Source organism: Ctenocephalides felis, unplaced genomic scaffold, assembly GCF_003426905.1.
Source record: "Ctenocephalides felis isolate EL2017-DRISC unplaced genomic scaffold, ASM342690v1 CF-g0.4_SCAFFOLD_01170, whole genome shotgun sequence".
NCBI classification, from domain to species: domain Eukaryota; kingdom Metazoa; phylum Arthropoda; class Insecta; order Siphonaptera; family Pulicidae; genus Ctenocephalides; species Ctenocephalides felis.
Genome location: NW_020537324.1, coordinates 39200620 through 39219226, shown reverse-complemented (window position 1 = coordinate 39219226; position 18607 = coordinate 39200620). Strand labels below are relative to the sequence as shown.

At 34.4% G+C, this 18607-nt stretch overlaps 1 protein-coding gene across 1 annotated transcript in view; it reads right to left on the bottom strand.

Moving 5' to 3' along the window:
- Positions 1-193: 193 nt before the first annotated feature.
- The window catches only part of LOC113366649, a 95274-nt gene continuing 76860 nt past the window's right edge, over positions 194-18607 (bottom strand). The window contains exon 4 of the mRNA XM_026608292.1: positions 194-324. Coding sequence (XP_026464077.1) covers positions 263-324 — 62 coding nt within the window. The 3' untranslated portion in view covers positions 194-262. The remainder of the gene's footprint in view (positions 325-18607) is intronic.

The following is an 18607-nucleotide window of genomic DNA, read 5'->3' as shown; positions in this document are numbered from 1 at the left end:
ATTTGACAATTTTATATATTGGAAACTGCGCTTAAAAATCTATGAACATATACATGTAATATTCATTAAATTAGTGTAGTTTGAATGTCTATAATATTTTGTCTTAAGTTAAAACCGTGTTAAATTTTCAAATAAACGTTGACTAAATGTAAAAAATGCGCTCAATTTATAATAATTGTATTCACACCTTGTAAAATTATATCTTCACATTTCTTACATTCCTCTTCATGACACAAATCCTGACAGTGATGTAGTTGGCAATTCAGTAGCTTCTCACAAAGTTTATCACAGAGGAAAGTTCCTGTTTGCTTGCACTGAACGACACTGAAAACATAAATATTTTAAATCGCACCATCGATAATTACATTTTTAACTTCCCGAAGGAGAAGTTTATGTTTCTGAATTTTCTTTCTTATGAATGAGACCAAATTTGAAAAAAAGTATGTGTGTGTGTGTGTGTGTGAACAGATTTTTTGCCGTAAATCGACGTTTCCTCGAAAACGGCTGGGCCGATTTCAAAAATTTAAAAGCCATTCGATGTATCTCGACGAGGACTATCGTTTGTGGGACGATCGGCCGAGACGTTTCTTTATAAATAGCAGAAAAGTGAAAAAAATTTCGTGCACGTTTTAGCCCGCAATTCTGAACCGATTATGAAAATTCAAAAGCCGTTCGAAAGGTATTGATTGGGAATCGTGCTGATTAGTTTTTGGTAAAGATCGGACTGGCCGTTTTCTTGTAATAAAGTGTTAAAAAAAAATTTCGACAATTTTTATTATTATTTTTTTGACGGTAGATACTATAGTCTTCTAGATCATACTAAAATATTACGGCCCTACGACAATTGGTTTAACTTTAAAAATTCGTCAAAATTTGCAAAAATTGGTATAGTTTTTTTGGCATTTGGCATTTTGGCATTTGTCAACATTAGACCTTTCATCGACGTTTTCTCAAAAACGCCTGAACCGATTTCAGAAATTTAAAAGTCATTTGATGTATTTCGATGAGGACTATCGTTTGTCAGTTTTGTGCGACGATCTGCCAAGCCGTTTCTTTGTAATTTGAAATAAAGTGTTAAACATTTCGTCCACATTTAAGCTCATCCTACCGAACCGATTTTAAAAAATCAAAAACTGTTCGAAAGTTATTAGTTGAGAATGAAACTGATTAGTTTTAGATGAAAATCTACCGAGCCGTTTTCTTGTAATTAACTGTTGAAAAAAAAATTAAGCCGATTTTTATCGAACTTTTTTTGGCGATATATATCATGGTCTTATAGAACTTACTGAAATATCACGGCCTTACGACAAGTAGTTTAATTTTAAAAATTCGTCAAAGGTTGAGAAAATGAGTAGTTTTGTTGACGTTTGTTAAAATTAAAATTAGATGATTTACTTGGTATAACGATAGATTACTTGGTCTTAATGAACATACTAAACCATTAACGTCTTACGAAAACTGGTTCAATTATAAAAATTATTGGTTTGTGAAAATTTGCTTTTAGAAAATACTCCGAGTTAACGTGTTCGTTCGTTTTCAATTATGTGTAATAAATCCACTCGGAATACTTATAATGACTCATAAATTAATTTATTTTTTATTGATTAAGTCGATTAATCACACATATCTGGAAGTTCATGTAACTTGCCTTAAGGCTAAATACCAAACCAACTAGTTAACTTCCCGTAGTTAGGTAAGTTATAGTAATCGCAAAAAAATCGAAAATGAACATTTTTATAACTCTTTATGGTTTCTGAATATTTTGGCATACCTTAGAGAAAATGGATGTATGTATATATGTGTGTGTGTGCGTGTACGGATACAAATTTTCGTCGACGATTTCGGGAACACCGATGAACCTATTTGAATAATTCAAAATTCGATTCGTATTGATAAGGAGACGTGCTGATTAATCTTTGACGAAGGTAGGTGTACCCGTTTCGAAGATACGGAGCAAAAAGTACAAAAAATGGCAGGTCTGAGAGAACAAATCGGCCGATTTCGATCATTCAAATAACATTGGAATCGTATTGATGTGGAGGCGTACTGATTAGTTTTTCGTATAGCCAGGTCCAGCCGTTTCGAAGATACAGAGCAAAAAGTGCAGAAATTTCGATTAGATCCTAGACATCCGCTCATAGCGTTGTGCGTGAGCATGTCGATATAGCTGAGTTGGTTGGCGCGTCAGTACAATTTTCGTTCGCGTTAGTAGATAAGAAAGTCAAAACTGATCGGGTTCTAATCCCATGTCTGTAATTTTTTTTAATACTTTTTATGTTTGTATAGTTGATACTACTGGAACTATTTAAAATTGTTAACTCAGAGCAAATATTTCGAAAAATTGATGCATTTGAAATAAAATATGTTCATTCTAACAATAAACGATTAATTGTTAATTATTTATATATATATATATATATATATATATATATATATATATATATATATATATATATATATATAAACAACGTCGTCTAATCTAATAAGTTTTCTCATTTTGTCTACAAAGAACAAATAATGAAAATTCTAGTTTTTATAAAATTTATTCATAGACATTTTTGTTGACTGATTATTTTTATTCTTCGAATGTTTAATTACGGTACGGAAAGTTCCAATATACCTTAAGGCACGATGCCATACACCCCACTAGTTTACATTATAAAACTATCCATCCTTGTCATCATCGAAAGAGATGAGATTTGTTTTCAAATATTTTTGTATATATATTTAACTTCCCGAAGGAGAAGTTTATGTTTTCATAAAAAAAATCCGATTCGCTAATTTTATGTTTTCTCGATATTTCAAGCCATTCTGAATCGAATGAGACCAAATTTGAAAAAAGTAAATCGACGTTTTCTCAAAAACGGCTGGACCAATTTCAAAAATTTAAAAGCCATTCGATGTATCTCCATGAAGACTATTGATTGTCAGTTTTATGCGACGATCGGCCAAGCCGTTTCTTTATAAATAGCAGAAAAATAAAAAAAAATTCGTCCACGTTTTAGCCCGCAATTCTGATTATTCAAAAACCGTTCGAAAGATATTGATTGGGAATCGTGGTGATTAGTTTTTGGTAAAGATCGGCCGGGCCGTTTTCTTGTAATGAAGTGTTAAAAAAAAAATTTTATGATTTTTTTTTGACCGTAGATAACATAGTCTCATAGATCATACTAAAATATTACGGCCCTGCGACAAGTCGTTTGATTTTAAAAATTCGTCAAAGTTTGCAAAAATTAGTATCGTTTTTTTTGCATTTGTCAAAATTAGACCTTTGATCGACGTTTTCTCAAAAACGCCTGAACCCATTTCAGACTTTTTTTTTATTTTCATCTAAACTACAACTGCCTGAGAAGGCATTCAGTAATTGTTGTGATTAGTTATTAAATAAGTTTTTAAAATACTACCCATTGGTAGTATTTCAAGTTAGTATAATAAATATAAAACTGTGACAATAATTGCAAGCAGATAATAAATATAAATATGTGAGAATAATTACAAGCACTAAACTAAATATATAACTATACTAAGTCTAATGGATCTAATCTTCTTAGTCTCTTGACAGTGTTCGCAGAAAGTAGGTCCTTTGCTAGTTCATTTGGATGGTTCTCCAATCTTATATTTCGCAGCAAATCTACTAATTTCTTCCGCTATTGTTTGTATGTTGCAGTCCTGATGAACAAGCCAATTAGGTACATACCTGGGAGCCTCCAGTATTTTTTTGAGGATCTTGTTTTGAGCTCTCTGTAAGATGTTTATATTAGATCGACTGGCACTACCCCAGAGTGAAATGCGGTAAGTCCAGATTGGTTATAAGACGACTTTGTATACAAGAAGCTTATTGTAAGTGGATAGTTTGGACTTCGGACCCAACAGCCAGTAAAGTTTTTTAAAATTCTCTTCAAGCTGGAAACGTTTTTTCATTATATGATTTTTCCACGTAAGCCTTCTGTCCAAGTGAAACCCCAGGTATTTTACATGTTCAACCTGAGGTAGCTGAACCCCATTGATAGAGACGGGCGCGGACATGTTTCCATTCTTAACGCGAAGGTGATGTGTGATGATTTTCGATTGTTAATTTCAAGTCATCAAAATTTGTGCCACATTTCTACTAAATTTAAATGCTGTTGCAGGGCGTTAGACGCAGCTGTAGGGCATTCGTGTTTCGATAGAATGCAGATAACATCTGCAAAAGTGGCGATGTTGGTGTCAGCTATGGTAGGCATGTCTGAGGTAAATAATAAAATAATGTGGGACCCAAAACGCTTCTCTGTGGTACGCCTGAGTTTATTTGCTTCAAAGGAGAGTTGCAATGTGATATATTAATAAAAAACTGTCGGTTCACCAGGTATGATTGTAGTAGTTGGTATAAATTAGCTGGAAGGTTTGTTTTTATCTTGTAGAGGAGACCGATGTGCCACACCTTATCAAAAGTCTGTGAGACATCTAGAAATGCGGCTGAGCAATATTTTTTTTCTTGTAAAGATGAGTTAATTTCCTGGACTACTCTGTGAGTTTGTTCGATTGTCGAGTGGAGTTTCCTGAAGCCAAATTGATATTGCGGAATTGTGTTCTTGTTACTCAAAATTGCATGAATCTTCTTAAGCAGTAATTTTTCAAAAATTTTAGACAAGATTGGTAGTAAGCTAATTGGCCTGTAGGATTCCATCAGAGTGGGATCTTTGCCAGGTTTTGGTATTAGAATTATTTTTGCAATTTTCCAGGAACACGGAAATACTTTTAGTCTGATAATGGAGTTGAACAGAATGGTTAAAAATCTCAAGGTTTTTTGTGGGAATTGCTTCAGCATATGTATCGTGATTTGATCATGCCCAGGGGCTTTGCCTGATTTTGACTTCGTTATTTCAAGTTCTACTTCAGAAAGAGAAAAGCGGGTGTCTGAATGGTCGTTGTATGTTGAAGAATCTTTTAGATAATTGTGAATAAACTCTTCTTCTTGGGTACTGCATTGCTGTGGCAGAGGGTGAAAAATTTGTTCGAAAATTTTCCTGTTCATTTCTGACCCATGTGTTGTTTCCTTCTTTAATAGCTGGAATAGGAATAATTGGTTGTTTAAAATTTTTGGTGACTTTCCAGAGTGAGTAGTTTGTGTCTGAAGTAGCTGATAGATTTTTTAGTTTAGTTTCAAAGATCTTATTGTTGTGTTCTCGAAGGAAGGTTTTGAGCTCTTTGCAAGCTTTGTTTAATTTTGATTTGTCCATCGGTGATCTTGTGAGTTGCCATTGTTTCCGAAGTCTTCTTTTAATAGCCACTTTTTCTATTATTTGTATTGGATAAGCAATGTTGTAATTATTGTTCGGCGTGGGAGTTGAAATTAGGGCAGATCATTGAAGAGATGTGGTTTGCAGGTCTACAGCAGCGTTGAGGTCACTCTCGGATTTTAATGGTATGTTGCAATTTAGATTGTTGTCTAAGTGCTCTCTAAATTTCTTCCAGCATGTAAACTTAGTAGTCAAGTATTTATTTAGATTGTTGATGGGTTTATGATTGAGTATATTTAAGAAAACGGGAGAGTGGTCGGAGTTTAAGTCCAGATATATGGAAGATGTCAGCGAATTTCTTGGAAAACCTCTGGTAATGTAGAAATCCAGCAAATCTGGTATTCTTTGGTGATCAGATGGCCAGTAGGTTGGCTCGCCAGTAGATATGGGTAGTAGACTAAGTTATGCAACCGTATTGTACAGTTCGCGTCCTCTGGGGTTTATGAGCCTTGATCCCCAGTACGTGTGCTTGGAGTTGAAGTCGCCTCCAACAATTAATGTGTTGCCCAGCGCGTTAAAAAATGACTCAAATTGGCTTTTCAGGATTGTGTGTCTGGGGGGGGGGGCAATAGATTGATGATATAGTTATAAATTTATGAAGAAACTGTACGGCACGGATATGTTTGTAGCCTGCAGAAAGTGTGCACAAAAAGGTTCCATGATGTGGTGTTTTATATTTGATTTTATTATTATTGCTGTCCCTCCGTGAGCTTTATCGTCGGGTTGATTTGTATTATAGATGGAGTATTGAGGTATCGTTATATAACTTCTGCTTGTGAAGTGTGTCTCTGAAATGAGAAGTATGTCTATGTTGTGTTGTATAATGAAATGTTTAACTTCTTGTGAGTGCTGTATTAAACCATTGGCGTTCCATGTGCAAATTTTTAAATATGTGTCCATTATTTGTTATTGGGAAGAACGGTTGTCAGTAGTTTGAGCATGATGCCTATTTGATCTACTAAGGTCTTTATCATAGATTTTAATTCATGCATGTCATTTTGATAACTTACATTTGTTTGATTGATGTTTGTAGATGATTCATGTTCTTGAGGATTTTGATGATTATTTGCGTTTTGTTCGTTGTTAACTATTTGAGAAAAGGAAACATTTGGCCGTATTAGTGAGTGTCTGCTACTTGTAGTTGTTGTGAGATTTCTTTTGTCCTTAGTGGTGGGAATCGCCGATGTTTTTTCTGCTTGATATATTGGGCACCCTTTATAATTAGCTGGATGGTTTGAATCGCACAATGCACATCTTACGTTACTGTTTATTCGGTCCCTCCATGAGCAATCTGAAGTGAGATGATTACCGGCACATTTTACGCAACGTGGATCTTTTGTACAATAGTTTCTTGTATGTCCTAGACATTGGCACCTGCTGCATAAAGGAACTTCTCGAGGATGGCGCATGGGTTCGATTATAACTTTTGTTTTATATAAAAATTCAGTTGTGTATATTTTTTGATTATTTTGTCTTGCTGCAGTTCAACCACGAATATGTTTAGCGGAAGTTTAGTAGTACGCTGTCTTAGGTTGTAAATACGTATGACCTTATGCCCAAGATCTGAGATTTCTTTTGACAAGATTTCGATGACTGTACTATGGTGAAGATTTTTGATTACAATTTTAAATGCCCTTTTTGTTTTTTCCTGGTATGAGTGAAGTTGAGTACCTTTGTCTTTCAATAATTTGAGGACAGTATTGTATGTGTGGGGATCCTTGGTATTAATTTTAACTTCCTTCAAACCAACGGTCTTGTATGAATACAGTTTCTGAACATTATTTTCTAGCAATTCTATTAGAGGTTTTATATCATTGACCCCATGTACAAAAATCGATGGTGGAGTTACTACTTTTTCCACTGAAGGCGCTGAAGTTGAAGGCTGTTCGTCCATTTTGTCGTTTTCCGGAGCTACCGATTGTAATACATTATAATAGTTATTGGTTGGTATCGGATCTAACCAATAATTTTTTGTGGTTGCCTTTTTTGTGACATTAGCGGTTTGTACAGGTTCATTTTTCTGTCTTTTTTTACTCATGGCCAGTTTCCACTCTTGATATTGCGCGTTGAGTCGCATGTCTCTGCAAGTTACTGGATATGGTTTGTGCGATTGCGAATTATTGTCACTTGGAAGCATTTCGATATCTTCTGACGTTTGGGAGGAAGTTCGCTGTTGATTCATTTGTGGTAGAATATGCTTTTCGACAAATTCTGCGTTAGTTGTAGAATCATCTTGTAGAATTTGTTGTGATTCAGTGATGAAATTTTCAGAAATATTATTCATGATTTAAGGCTTTGAAAAATTAACTTGTTGAATGACACTTATTTAACACGATGAAAATAATAATTATAAATGTCACTGTGTTTATAAACAACGCCATGTCCCCGGAATGGGGACACGTGATTGGCGGTATAAACTACGCAATGCAAGCACTGTCGCAGGTACTGACACAGGTAGAAACACTATTGTTTACAGTTTTATTTATTATGTAAATGACTGGTATCGGCTGAGCGATGTGAATCGTTCGAAGTCTGAACGAAGACTGAATTTCAGAAATTTAAAAGCCATTTGATGTATTTCAATGAGGACTATCGTTCGTCAGCTTTGTGCGACGATCTGCCAAGCCGTTTCTTTGTAATTTAGAAAAAAGGGTTAAACCGTCCACATTTAAGCTCATACTACCGAATAGATTTTAAAAAATCAAAAACTGTTCGAAAGATAATAGTTGGGAATGAAACTGATTAGTTTTAGGCGAAAATCTACCAAACCGTTTTCGCGTGATTAACTATTGAAAAAAAAAATTAAGCCGATTTTTATGGAACTTTTTTTGGCGATATATATCATGGTCTTATAGATCTTATTGAAATATTACGGCCTTACAAGTAGTTTAATTTTAAAAATTCATCAAAATTTGAGAAAATGAGTAGTTTTTTGACGTTTGTTAAAAGTAAAATTAGACGATTTACTTGGTATAACGATAGAGTACTTGTCTCAATGAACATACTAAATCATTAAAGTCATACGGAAACTGTTGTTGATTGTTGAAAATTTGCTTTAAGAAAATACTCCGAGTTAACGTGTTCGATCATTTTCAATTATGTGTAATAAATCCACTCAGAATACTTTTAATCACTCATAAGTTAATTTATTTTTTATTGATTAAGTCGATTATTTATACATTTCGGGAAGTTCATGTAACTTGCCTTAAGGCAAAATACCAATACCAACTAGTTCAATATATATTATATATATATATATATCAATATATTTTTATATTTTTAACTTCCCGTAGGGTAAGTTATTGTAATGGGCCGAAAGTCGGAATTGAAAATTTTTACATTTCTCGACGTTTTGAAGGTTTCTGAACGTTTTGGCATACTTAAGAAAAAATGGATGTGTGTGTGTGTGTATGTATGTATGGATACAAATTTCCAGTCACGTTTTAGGGCGCGCGGATCAACCGATTTGAATGGTTCAAAAAACATTCGATTCCTATTGATAGGGAAAAGAGCTGATTAGTTTTTGGCAAAGGCAGGTCCACGTTTCGGAGATACGGAGCAAAGAGTGCAGAAATAGAAATCGAATTTTTGAGAGAACGGCGTATCCGATTTGAATGATCTAAAAAACATTCAATTAGATGATTGGGAGAAGTGTTTAGTTTTTGGCAAAGGCAGGCCCAGCCATTTCGAAGATACGAGCTAAAGATGTAAAAAATGCATTGAGAGAACTAAGCGTCCGATTTAATGATTCAAAGAACTTTCTGCTTGTCTTAACAAAATAATGATTTGGAAAAAAATTTGTTTCATTTTTTTTTAACTTTCCCTAGGGTAAGTTATTGTAATGGGCCGAAAATCGGAATTGAAAATTTTTACATTCTCGACGTTTTGAAGGTTCTAAACATTTTGGCATACTTCAGAAAAAATGGATGTGTGTTGTGTTTGTGTGTGTGTGTGTATGTGTGTGTGTGTATGTATGTATGGATACAAATTTTCGCCACGTTTTCGGGCGTACGAATCAACCGATTTGAATGGTTTAAAAAAAATTCGATTCCTATTGATAAGGAGATGTGCTGATTAGTTTTGGCAAAGGCAGGTCAGCAGTTACGGAGATAAGGAGCAAAGAGTGCAGAAAATAGAAATCGAGTTTTTGAGAGAACGGAGCATCCGAGTTGAATGATCTAAAAAACATCAATTATTCAATTAGTAATGATGGGAGAAGGGGTTAATAGTTTTTTCGCAAAGGTAGGCCAGCCATTTCGGAGATACAGAGCTAAATGTACAAAAAATGGCAGTTTTGAGAGAACTAAGCGTCCCATTCAATTGATTCAAAGAACTTTCTGCTTGTCTTAACAAAATAATTGATTTTGGAAAAAAAAAATTTTGTTTCATTTTTTTTTTTTTAATTTTTTGTGTATCGAAAATAATTCAGATTTGATTTTTAATTCTGACTACAGTTCTAATATACTTTAAACAAATAATTTCAGCTCTGCAATTCAGTTTATATAATTCTTATAAATATTAGTAATGTTACAATATTTATAATAATCTATTTGAAAACATTCAATATTCCTCGAACATTTCGTTACGGTACGGGAAGTACCAGCAATTTGCCTTAAGGCACGATGCCACCCAGCCCACTAGTTAGTTTTTTGTATATCGAAAATATTTCAGATTTCATTTTATTATTTTATATTAGACAATGATACAATATTTATAATAATCTATTTGAAAACATTCAGTATTCAACGGAAAGTTCCAGCAATTTGCCTTAAGGCACGATGCCATAATTGCCTCAAGACAGAATTCCACTTACAGCTAGTTTATATTTATATTTATATTTTTAACTTCCCGTAGGGTAAGTTATTGTAATGGGCCGAAAATCGGAATTAAAAATTTTTACATTTCTCGACGTTTTGAAGGTTTCTGAACGTTTTGGCATACCTCAGAAAAAATGGATGTGTGTGTGTGTGTATGTATGTATGGATACAAATTTCCAGTCACGTTTTAGGGCGCACGGATCAACCGATTTGAATGGTTCAAAAAGCATTCGATTCCTATTGATAGGGAAAAGAGCTGATTAGTTTTTGGCAGAGGCAGGTCCAGCCGTTTCGGAGATACGAAGCAAAGAGTGCAGAAAATAGAAATCGAATTTTTGAGAGAACGGAGTATCCGATTTAAATGATCTAAAAAACATTCAATTAGTAATGATTGGGAGAAGTGTTTATTAGTTTTTTTTTTGTAGTTTTTTGTATATCGAAAATATTTCAGATTTTATTTTTAATTCTGACTATAGTTCTAATATACTTTACAAATAATTACTAGTAATTATTATATATTATAAAAGTAATAATACTTTTCAACTCTGCAATTCAGTTTATATAATTCTTATAAATATTAGACAATGTTACAATATTTATAATAATCTATTTGAAAACATTCAGTATTCCTCGAACATTTCGTTACGGTACGGGAAGTTCCAGCAATTTGCCTTAAGGCACGATGCCATAATTGCCTCAAGACAGAATTCCACTTACAGCTAGTTTATATTTATATTTATATTTATATTACGGATACAGGATTAAATTTAATAATTACAGAAAATAAGCTATCTTAATTGAATTAATTACAGTAAAATACAACTATCAAACAATTTCAATATATTAAGTCAAAATAATATATATTTTTTTCAAATATTTCTGTATTTATTCACACATTTAGTACGGTGTCAAGCATTGTAAGAGAAAGTTGGTATTTTAGTCATAAAAATTAAATATAATTTAAACTGTTCACAATACTTGAGACGATTTTTGTAAGATAAGTATTATGCTTTTTTAAAAGCAATCGGCTTAATACTTATAAGTTAACATATATCTTGTTCTATCTGTCAAAATTTTAAAGGTGAACGTGCCTTTATGCATGCTTCTCTTCCCAAACCCCGAGTTGGGGTTGATATTGAGAAGGAAGTAAGCACCCATTAGAGAGTGTTTTCCTTTTTTCAAAATTGTAAAGTCTTTTTATATATCATTTTAATAAACTTTAAATTATGACAAACGGTTCAAAATCTACGCATATCACTTTCACGCTGCGTACTGGTATATGCCCTACAATTAAGTTAAATGGACAGGAAATCCCAGTAAAAGATAGCGTAAAATATCTCGGAATACACCTAGACACAAAATTGAACTGGAGAGTTCACATTAACAAGAAAAACAGCAGATTGATGAACTATTCAAAAAAAACATTACTGGCTATTGAATAAACGTTCCGAACTATCGACGAATAACAAACTAATTATTTATAAATGTATTTTAAAACCAGTGTGGTCTTATGAGATTCAACTATGGGGCACCGCCAAAAAAACCAATCTACAGATTATCCAGCGAGTGCAGTCATAAGGCAGGCACTGAACGACCTAGGTACGTTCCAAACTGGTTGATTCACCAGGACAGCAACATAATGACAGTAAAAGAAGAAATTCAACAAAAAACAAACAACTACAAAAAAAGAATAGACGAACACCTAAATTACTTGGCAAACAAAGTATACTCAGAAGCGCGCCAACAAAGTAAAACGAAAAATTCCAAATGATCTTAAAATTGTAAATTATATTATTAGTATTATTATCATTATTATAGTTTTATTATAGTGAATGATTATTATAATTATTATGTTAAGTTAATTATTATTATTATTATGATTATTATTATTATTATTATTAGTATTAGTATTATTATTATTTATTAGGATGATCTTACTATTATTATTGTTATTTTGTTATATTTTATTATTTTTCTAGCATTATTTTATTATTCAGCAATATTATTATATTATTTATTAATTTTTTTTTATTATTATTGCTTATATTTTATATCAAATCATATTACGGATATATTTTCATGTAAATTTTTTCTTGCACTTTATTATTTAAATTTATGTTAATTTATCAATATTACTTGACGTTAATAATTTAGCAGTTGTAATAACTATTGAAATTAAAAAAAAAAAATTAATAAACTTTAAAATCTGTGCGAAAAATCCTTCAGGGAGCAGAACAATTCCCGGGCAGGGGCCCGGGAAAAAACTCAAGATGTCGGCAAGATATCAAAAGATGGAAGTGCAGACAAGCACTGCACTAACAAATAAATATTATGCGCTCTCGGACCGTACAGACATTGATACCAATAGGGAGAGTGAGTGATAGAGGAGCCATCTACCCCAGGCGTCCAAACCGTGTCACCCAAGAGCATCACCACGAAAGAGGCAAAAATCCCGCCAATAATCATCAAAGATCAAATCGATTTAAAAACAATTATATATCTACAAGAAACATCTAGAATTAATTTTAAATACCAATACCTCAACAATTATCTGCACAAGATCTTCACTGACACCGCTAAAGAACCCGAGAAAATCAAAGAAATGCTAAGGGACTGCAACTATCAATTTTATACCTACACGATCAAAGAAGAAATACCAAAGAAAATAACCATAACCGGTCCACATCCATCGATTACAGAGACAGAGGTCCATGAAGATCTTCTGTCGAAAGGGATAAAAGCCAGGCAAGTAGTGCAGATAAAGAGGAAAACCTCAGATGGTGGTCAACGTAAGTTGCCTATATACATTGTTCTCCTCGATAAAGACCAGAATATGTCGGACTAAAGTCGATAACAAATTCTCCTGGGTAGCCTATAGACCGCACAAGAGAGCGTTGCAGAGCCACTAATGCCTCAATTTTGGCTGCGACTTAAAGTACAGGTGTATGAAGTGCCTCAATGGGCACGCGCGAGGCGCGTGCCAGAAACTACCACATGAAGCACCGATATGTGTCAATTGCAAGAGCGAACACCCGGCAAATTACTCCAAATGCAGGGCTCTTATTAACTACAAGGAAAAGAAGGAAAGCGACGCTCTCTTGAGAAGACAAGCGTATAGGCCAGCATCAACACCAGTGCCGCTGACGAGGAGCTTTTCGTCAGCTTTAAATACCACCAGCATTAGCCCAAATTCCAAACCAGTGTATCCTCAACTCCCTGTTCCACCGCCATCATTCCGAAATCTGAGCGATTCCTTACCTTCACCGGTTGAGCCTGCACTATTATCATTACCGATCCGGCCTGCGCAATCGCTATCGCCAACCCGGCCTACCACCAGCCAGCCCAATCCAGATTTTAATACACCAAAGACACTTTTTGCTGCTATGGGTAAGATCAGGATGCTGTTTGCTGATCCTCAGACTACTTAGGCAAACAATAACAAATTATGACCTGGACATAGTACTGATTAACGAGACACACTTAAAACTTACGTACAGACTCTATATCAACAATTACAATATTTACAGAAACGACAGACAGACGGACGCACGCGGATGGGGCGGCACAGCGATTTTGATCAAGTCTCGCATCAGACACGAGCAAGTACCAAACCTGACAGCCGGCGGTTCTGAAATAACAGCTATCAATGTATACAAGACTCGAACAGATTTGTTCTTATGGCAGGAGACTTTAAACGCACAAAATACATCTTGGAACTATAACTTTAACAACGCGAATGAAAACAGACTTTAGGAATACCTGACCGAACACAACACCACAGACGCACAACTACACTATCCTGACACGCGGACCAGATACGCCACCGTACAGACACACCATCACACCACGATCGATTTGGCATCGACAAAAAATCTACACGTAACATCCAAACCCATCACAAGAACACTTTTTAACTCCGACCATAATCCAGTTTTTATGACCATTTCAGACAGATTAGACGTCTACCAGACTCCCAAACACAAATTTTTAGATTACTCCAGAGCCAACTGGCCATTTTTCAGAGACATCGTCACAGACAACACACGACACACAATGTCAATCGATACCAACACTGACATTGAGGAGGCTGTACACACCTTACACTAACAATCACAGACGCTGTACAATAGACTATACCGACACTAGACTCAAAAACAACACCAGCCAACGACTTACCAGAACATATTTTATTGAACATAAAACTTAAAAATCATACGAAGAAACTGTGGCAACGTACCGGTGACAGACTATCCAAGGAATATGTGAACAGACTGACAAAAATTATTTCCAATAAAATACGTGAACACCGAAACAACACTTGGACCAAAAGACTCGATAACATAAATACTGACCCAAACAAAGTTTGGCCAACTGCAAAAAGACTGACGCGAAAACCAACAACCATAGCTCCACTCAAATTAACTGACAACAATTACGCAACGATACCAGCAGACAAGGCGGAAATATTGGCAAAAAGCTTTGAGAACATACATAAACAAAATCGTCCGTAGCGGACTGCTACATACGGACTTACAAAGACTACTGGACTCGATCAGATTTGTTCTTATGGCAGGAGACTTTAACGCACAAAATACATCTTGGAACTGTAACTTTAACAATGCGAACGGAAACAGACTTTACAAATACCTGACCGAACACAACACCACAGACGCACAATTACACTATCCTGACACGCCGACCAGATACGTCACCGTACAGACACATCATCACACCACGATCGATTTGGCATTGACAAACAATCTACACGTAACATCCGAACCCCATAACAGGAACACTTTTTAACTCCGACCACAATCCAGTTTTCATGACCATTTCAGACAGACTAGACGTCGAGTTAAAAAGTTAGAAAGTTAAAAATTACCGAAAAGGAAAGCACCAAGACCGGACAAAACATAATACTTAAACAACTGTCGACGAACACTTACATTTTACTTACTAGCATAATAAATAGATTAATGACGAAAAGCTGCTTTTCTGCTTCTTGGAAAACTTCCACCATATTTCCAATAGTAAAGCTAAGGAAACAGCCAGACATACCACAGAACTACAGACCAATCAGCCTCCTCAGCACAATGAGTAACGTAGCCGAAAAGGTACTACTCAAAAGACTGAAAAAACACATAAGACACAACAAAATCATACCTGACACACAATACGGTTTCAAAGAACGACGCTCCACACTACACCGACTGACACAACTCATAAAAAATACAGTTCTCAATTTTAACAGACGAAATCATCCCGGATTGGTGTTACTCGACTTTGAGAAGGCGTCTGACACCGTCTGGATGGACGGACTTATTTATAAACTCATCCAACTCAACTTTTCACCGTACATTACACGAGCATTACACTCATACCTCTCAGACCGCAACTTCACCGTACAAGTAGACAACGGACTTTCGACGGTTAAACAAGTGACGGCGGTAGAACCGCAGAGCTGGATCCTGGGACCGTCGTTGTTTAACGTCTACATCCACGACATACCCCCTGACGCCGACACAACGTTACTGACGTTTGCTGACGACACTGCCATATACGAATCATCACAATAACCTACGCTACTGACTACAAAGATACAGACACACATAGACAAGCTAACCGAATATACTAACAAATGGCAGATCAGGATCAATCCGCAAAAGGCGGAGGCAATTTTATTTACAAAGAGCCGAAATGCCACGATTAGACTGACTGACTCGGACAAAATAAAAGTATTGAACTGTGAAGTTGAGTGGTCCAAGGATGTCAAATACCTTGCTGTGACCCTGGACCAAAGACTCAGCTTCACGAAACATATTAATACGAAAATTGGACAGGCTTACGGGATGTTAAATCTACTGAGGCCTCTCTTGAACCACGACAGCCCGCTAAGCGTGAAGAACAAGCGGACACTCTACTTGACACTTATAAGACCGTTACTGGCATATGCCGCTCCAGCATGGAACGCGACGACTAAGACCAACTTACGGAAACTACAGACATTACAAAATAAGACACTACCACTAGTACTTAACAAAATAAGAAACCCACTGACTAGACATTACTACTCTACAAAATACATACATGAACAGACTGACGTACCGACAATACTCGACCACATAAAAAAGCTCACCGAAAATTTTTACCAAAAAATGTGGGATCACCCTAATACCAACATCGCGGGTCTCGGGCAGTTTACTAGGAACGTAGTTTGGTATGTCAAACACGCTATGCCAAACTATATACTGATCGACCCATAGCGGCTAAATAAGGAGCATATTGTTTATGTGACTCCTCTCTCTTAAGGGGAGTTAACAAAATATATAATTATTAATATATAGAGAAGCTGTTTTTTTTTTGGGAAAAAGTTCATTTTTCTTTTTTTAGTTACACATACACATACCATATATAATATAAATCCACGGCCAGATAAATATGTACAAAAAACAACAATGTAAACTGTATTCTAAATTATTGCAATAAATACTTTTGTCTGTCTGTCTTGTCTATAATTTAAACTAGTTGAAAATGGCATTTAGCCTTAAAGCAAGTTGCATGAACTTCCCGAAATGTGTAGGAATTAACTTAATCAATCGATATTGAAAATTAGATATTCAGATAAAATTTTCAACTGTTTATTTTAAAAATAAAGTTATCGCTTTCAATTAAATGTAAGTATCGCAATTTCGAACAGAATTTTCTCAAATACATTTAAATTACCTGTAATTATATTAATTATATTGCACTTGTATGCCCTGAATTTGTAGCTTATTATTTTAAATTTTAATGAATTGATAATGTTTGACATCACATCACAAAAGCAACTTTTGACACAAATTTTGACAAAAACATTCTCTCAAACTTTATTATTATAATAATAATAATTATAATAATAATTATAATATTGCCAAACAAGTTTGTTTTTTCCCGAAAATGTAAATGAATTGATCAATATAAAATTAGTATATTAATTCATGAATTATTTTTAAAAATACCGAGTTTTCGCGATCACACATAACGTGTGAAACAATTGTAGACTATTAATTTAAAACGAATTTTCCAAACATTTGATTTATATTTTAATATAGTATTACATATAATTGAAAAACAAAACGAGCCCAACGCATAGAAAATTAATTCTAACTTAATCCTAACATTTATTATTTTTTATAATTAAACACTTTTTGTAGTCTTCTAATATTCTAGTTTGATCACTAAGAGTATAAATAAATAGCCAAAAAATATCAATTACAAAAAAACAAACCGAACGATCTTTGCCAGTACAATTTCCAAATAATATTTTTCGAATAGTAGTTGAATTTTCAAAATCGGTTCAGATTTTTCAACGGGAACGTTAACGAAATATTTTGCTTTTTCACCTGATTCTAAAAAAACAACTATTTTATTGAAATTGAATTAGAAATGAAATAATGGGTTAATGATCTTGGAAACTTCGAGATAAATTGATTTATGATTTAAATTTGTTTTGCTTACAGCGTTAATTCAGATATATAACAAGATACCAAAAATAATAAGAGTTACAGTATTTATAAAGATACATTTCAAAACATTAAAGTTTCTAGATTATTTCAGTAAAGGAAGGTCCAGCAATTTGCCTGAAGGCACGATGTCATACACTCGAGCTGTCAAGAACCGTCATTTTCAAGAACCGGTTCCAAAGTCCAAAAAGGACTCGGTTCCGGAAGAACCGTGAACGGTTCCAACCCGGAAAAGTCCGGATCAATCCCGGAAAATTCCAGACCGCTCCGGAAAAAAGTCCGGCTACTTTGTAATTGTAATGGGCCGAAAATCGAAATTGAAATTTTTTACATTTCTTGACGTTTTGAAGGTTTCTGAACAATTTTGGCATACCTCAGAAAAAATGGATGTGTGTGTGTATATCTATGTATGGATACAAATTTCCAGTCACGTTTTCGGGCGCACGGATCAACCGATTTTAATGGTTCAAAAAAACATTCGATTCCATTGATAGGGAGATGTGCTGATTAGTTTTTCGCAAAGACAGATCCAGCCGTTACGGAGATAGGGAGCAAAGAGTGCAGAAAATAGAAATCAAGTTTTTGAGAGAATGGAGTATCCGATTTGAATGATCTAAAAAACATTCAATTAGTAATGATTGGGAGAAGTGTTTATTAGTTTTTGGCGAAGGCAAGCCCAGCCATTTCGAAGATACGGAGCTAAATGTGTAAAAAATGGCAGTTTTTTAGAGAACTAAGCGTCCGATTTAAATGATTCAAAGAACATTCTGCTTGTCTTAACAGAATAATTGATTTTGGAAAAAAAATATTTTGTTTCAATTTTTTTTTTTAAAATTTTTTTTTTTTGTATATCGAAAAAAAATGCAGATTTTTCTTTTAATTCTGACTATAGTTCTAATATACTTTGAACAAATAATTTCAACTTTGCAATTCAGTTTATATAATTCTTATAAAAATTAGACAATGTTACAATATTATATATATAGTAATAATCTATTGAAAACATTCA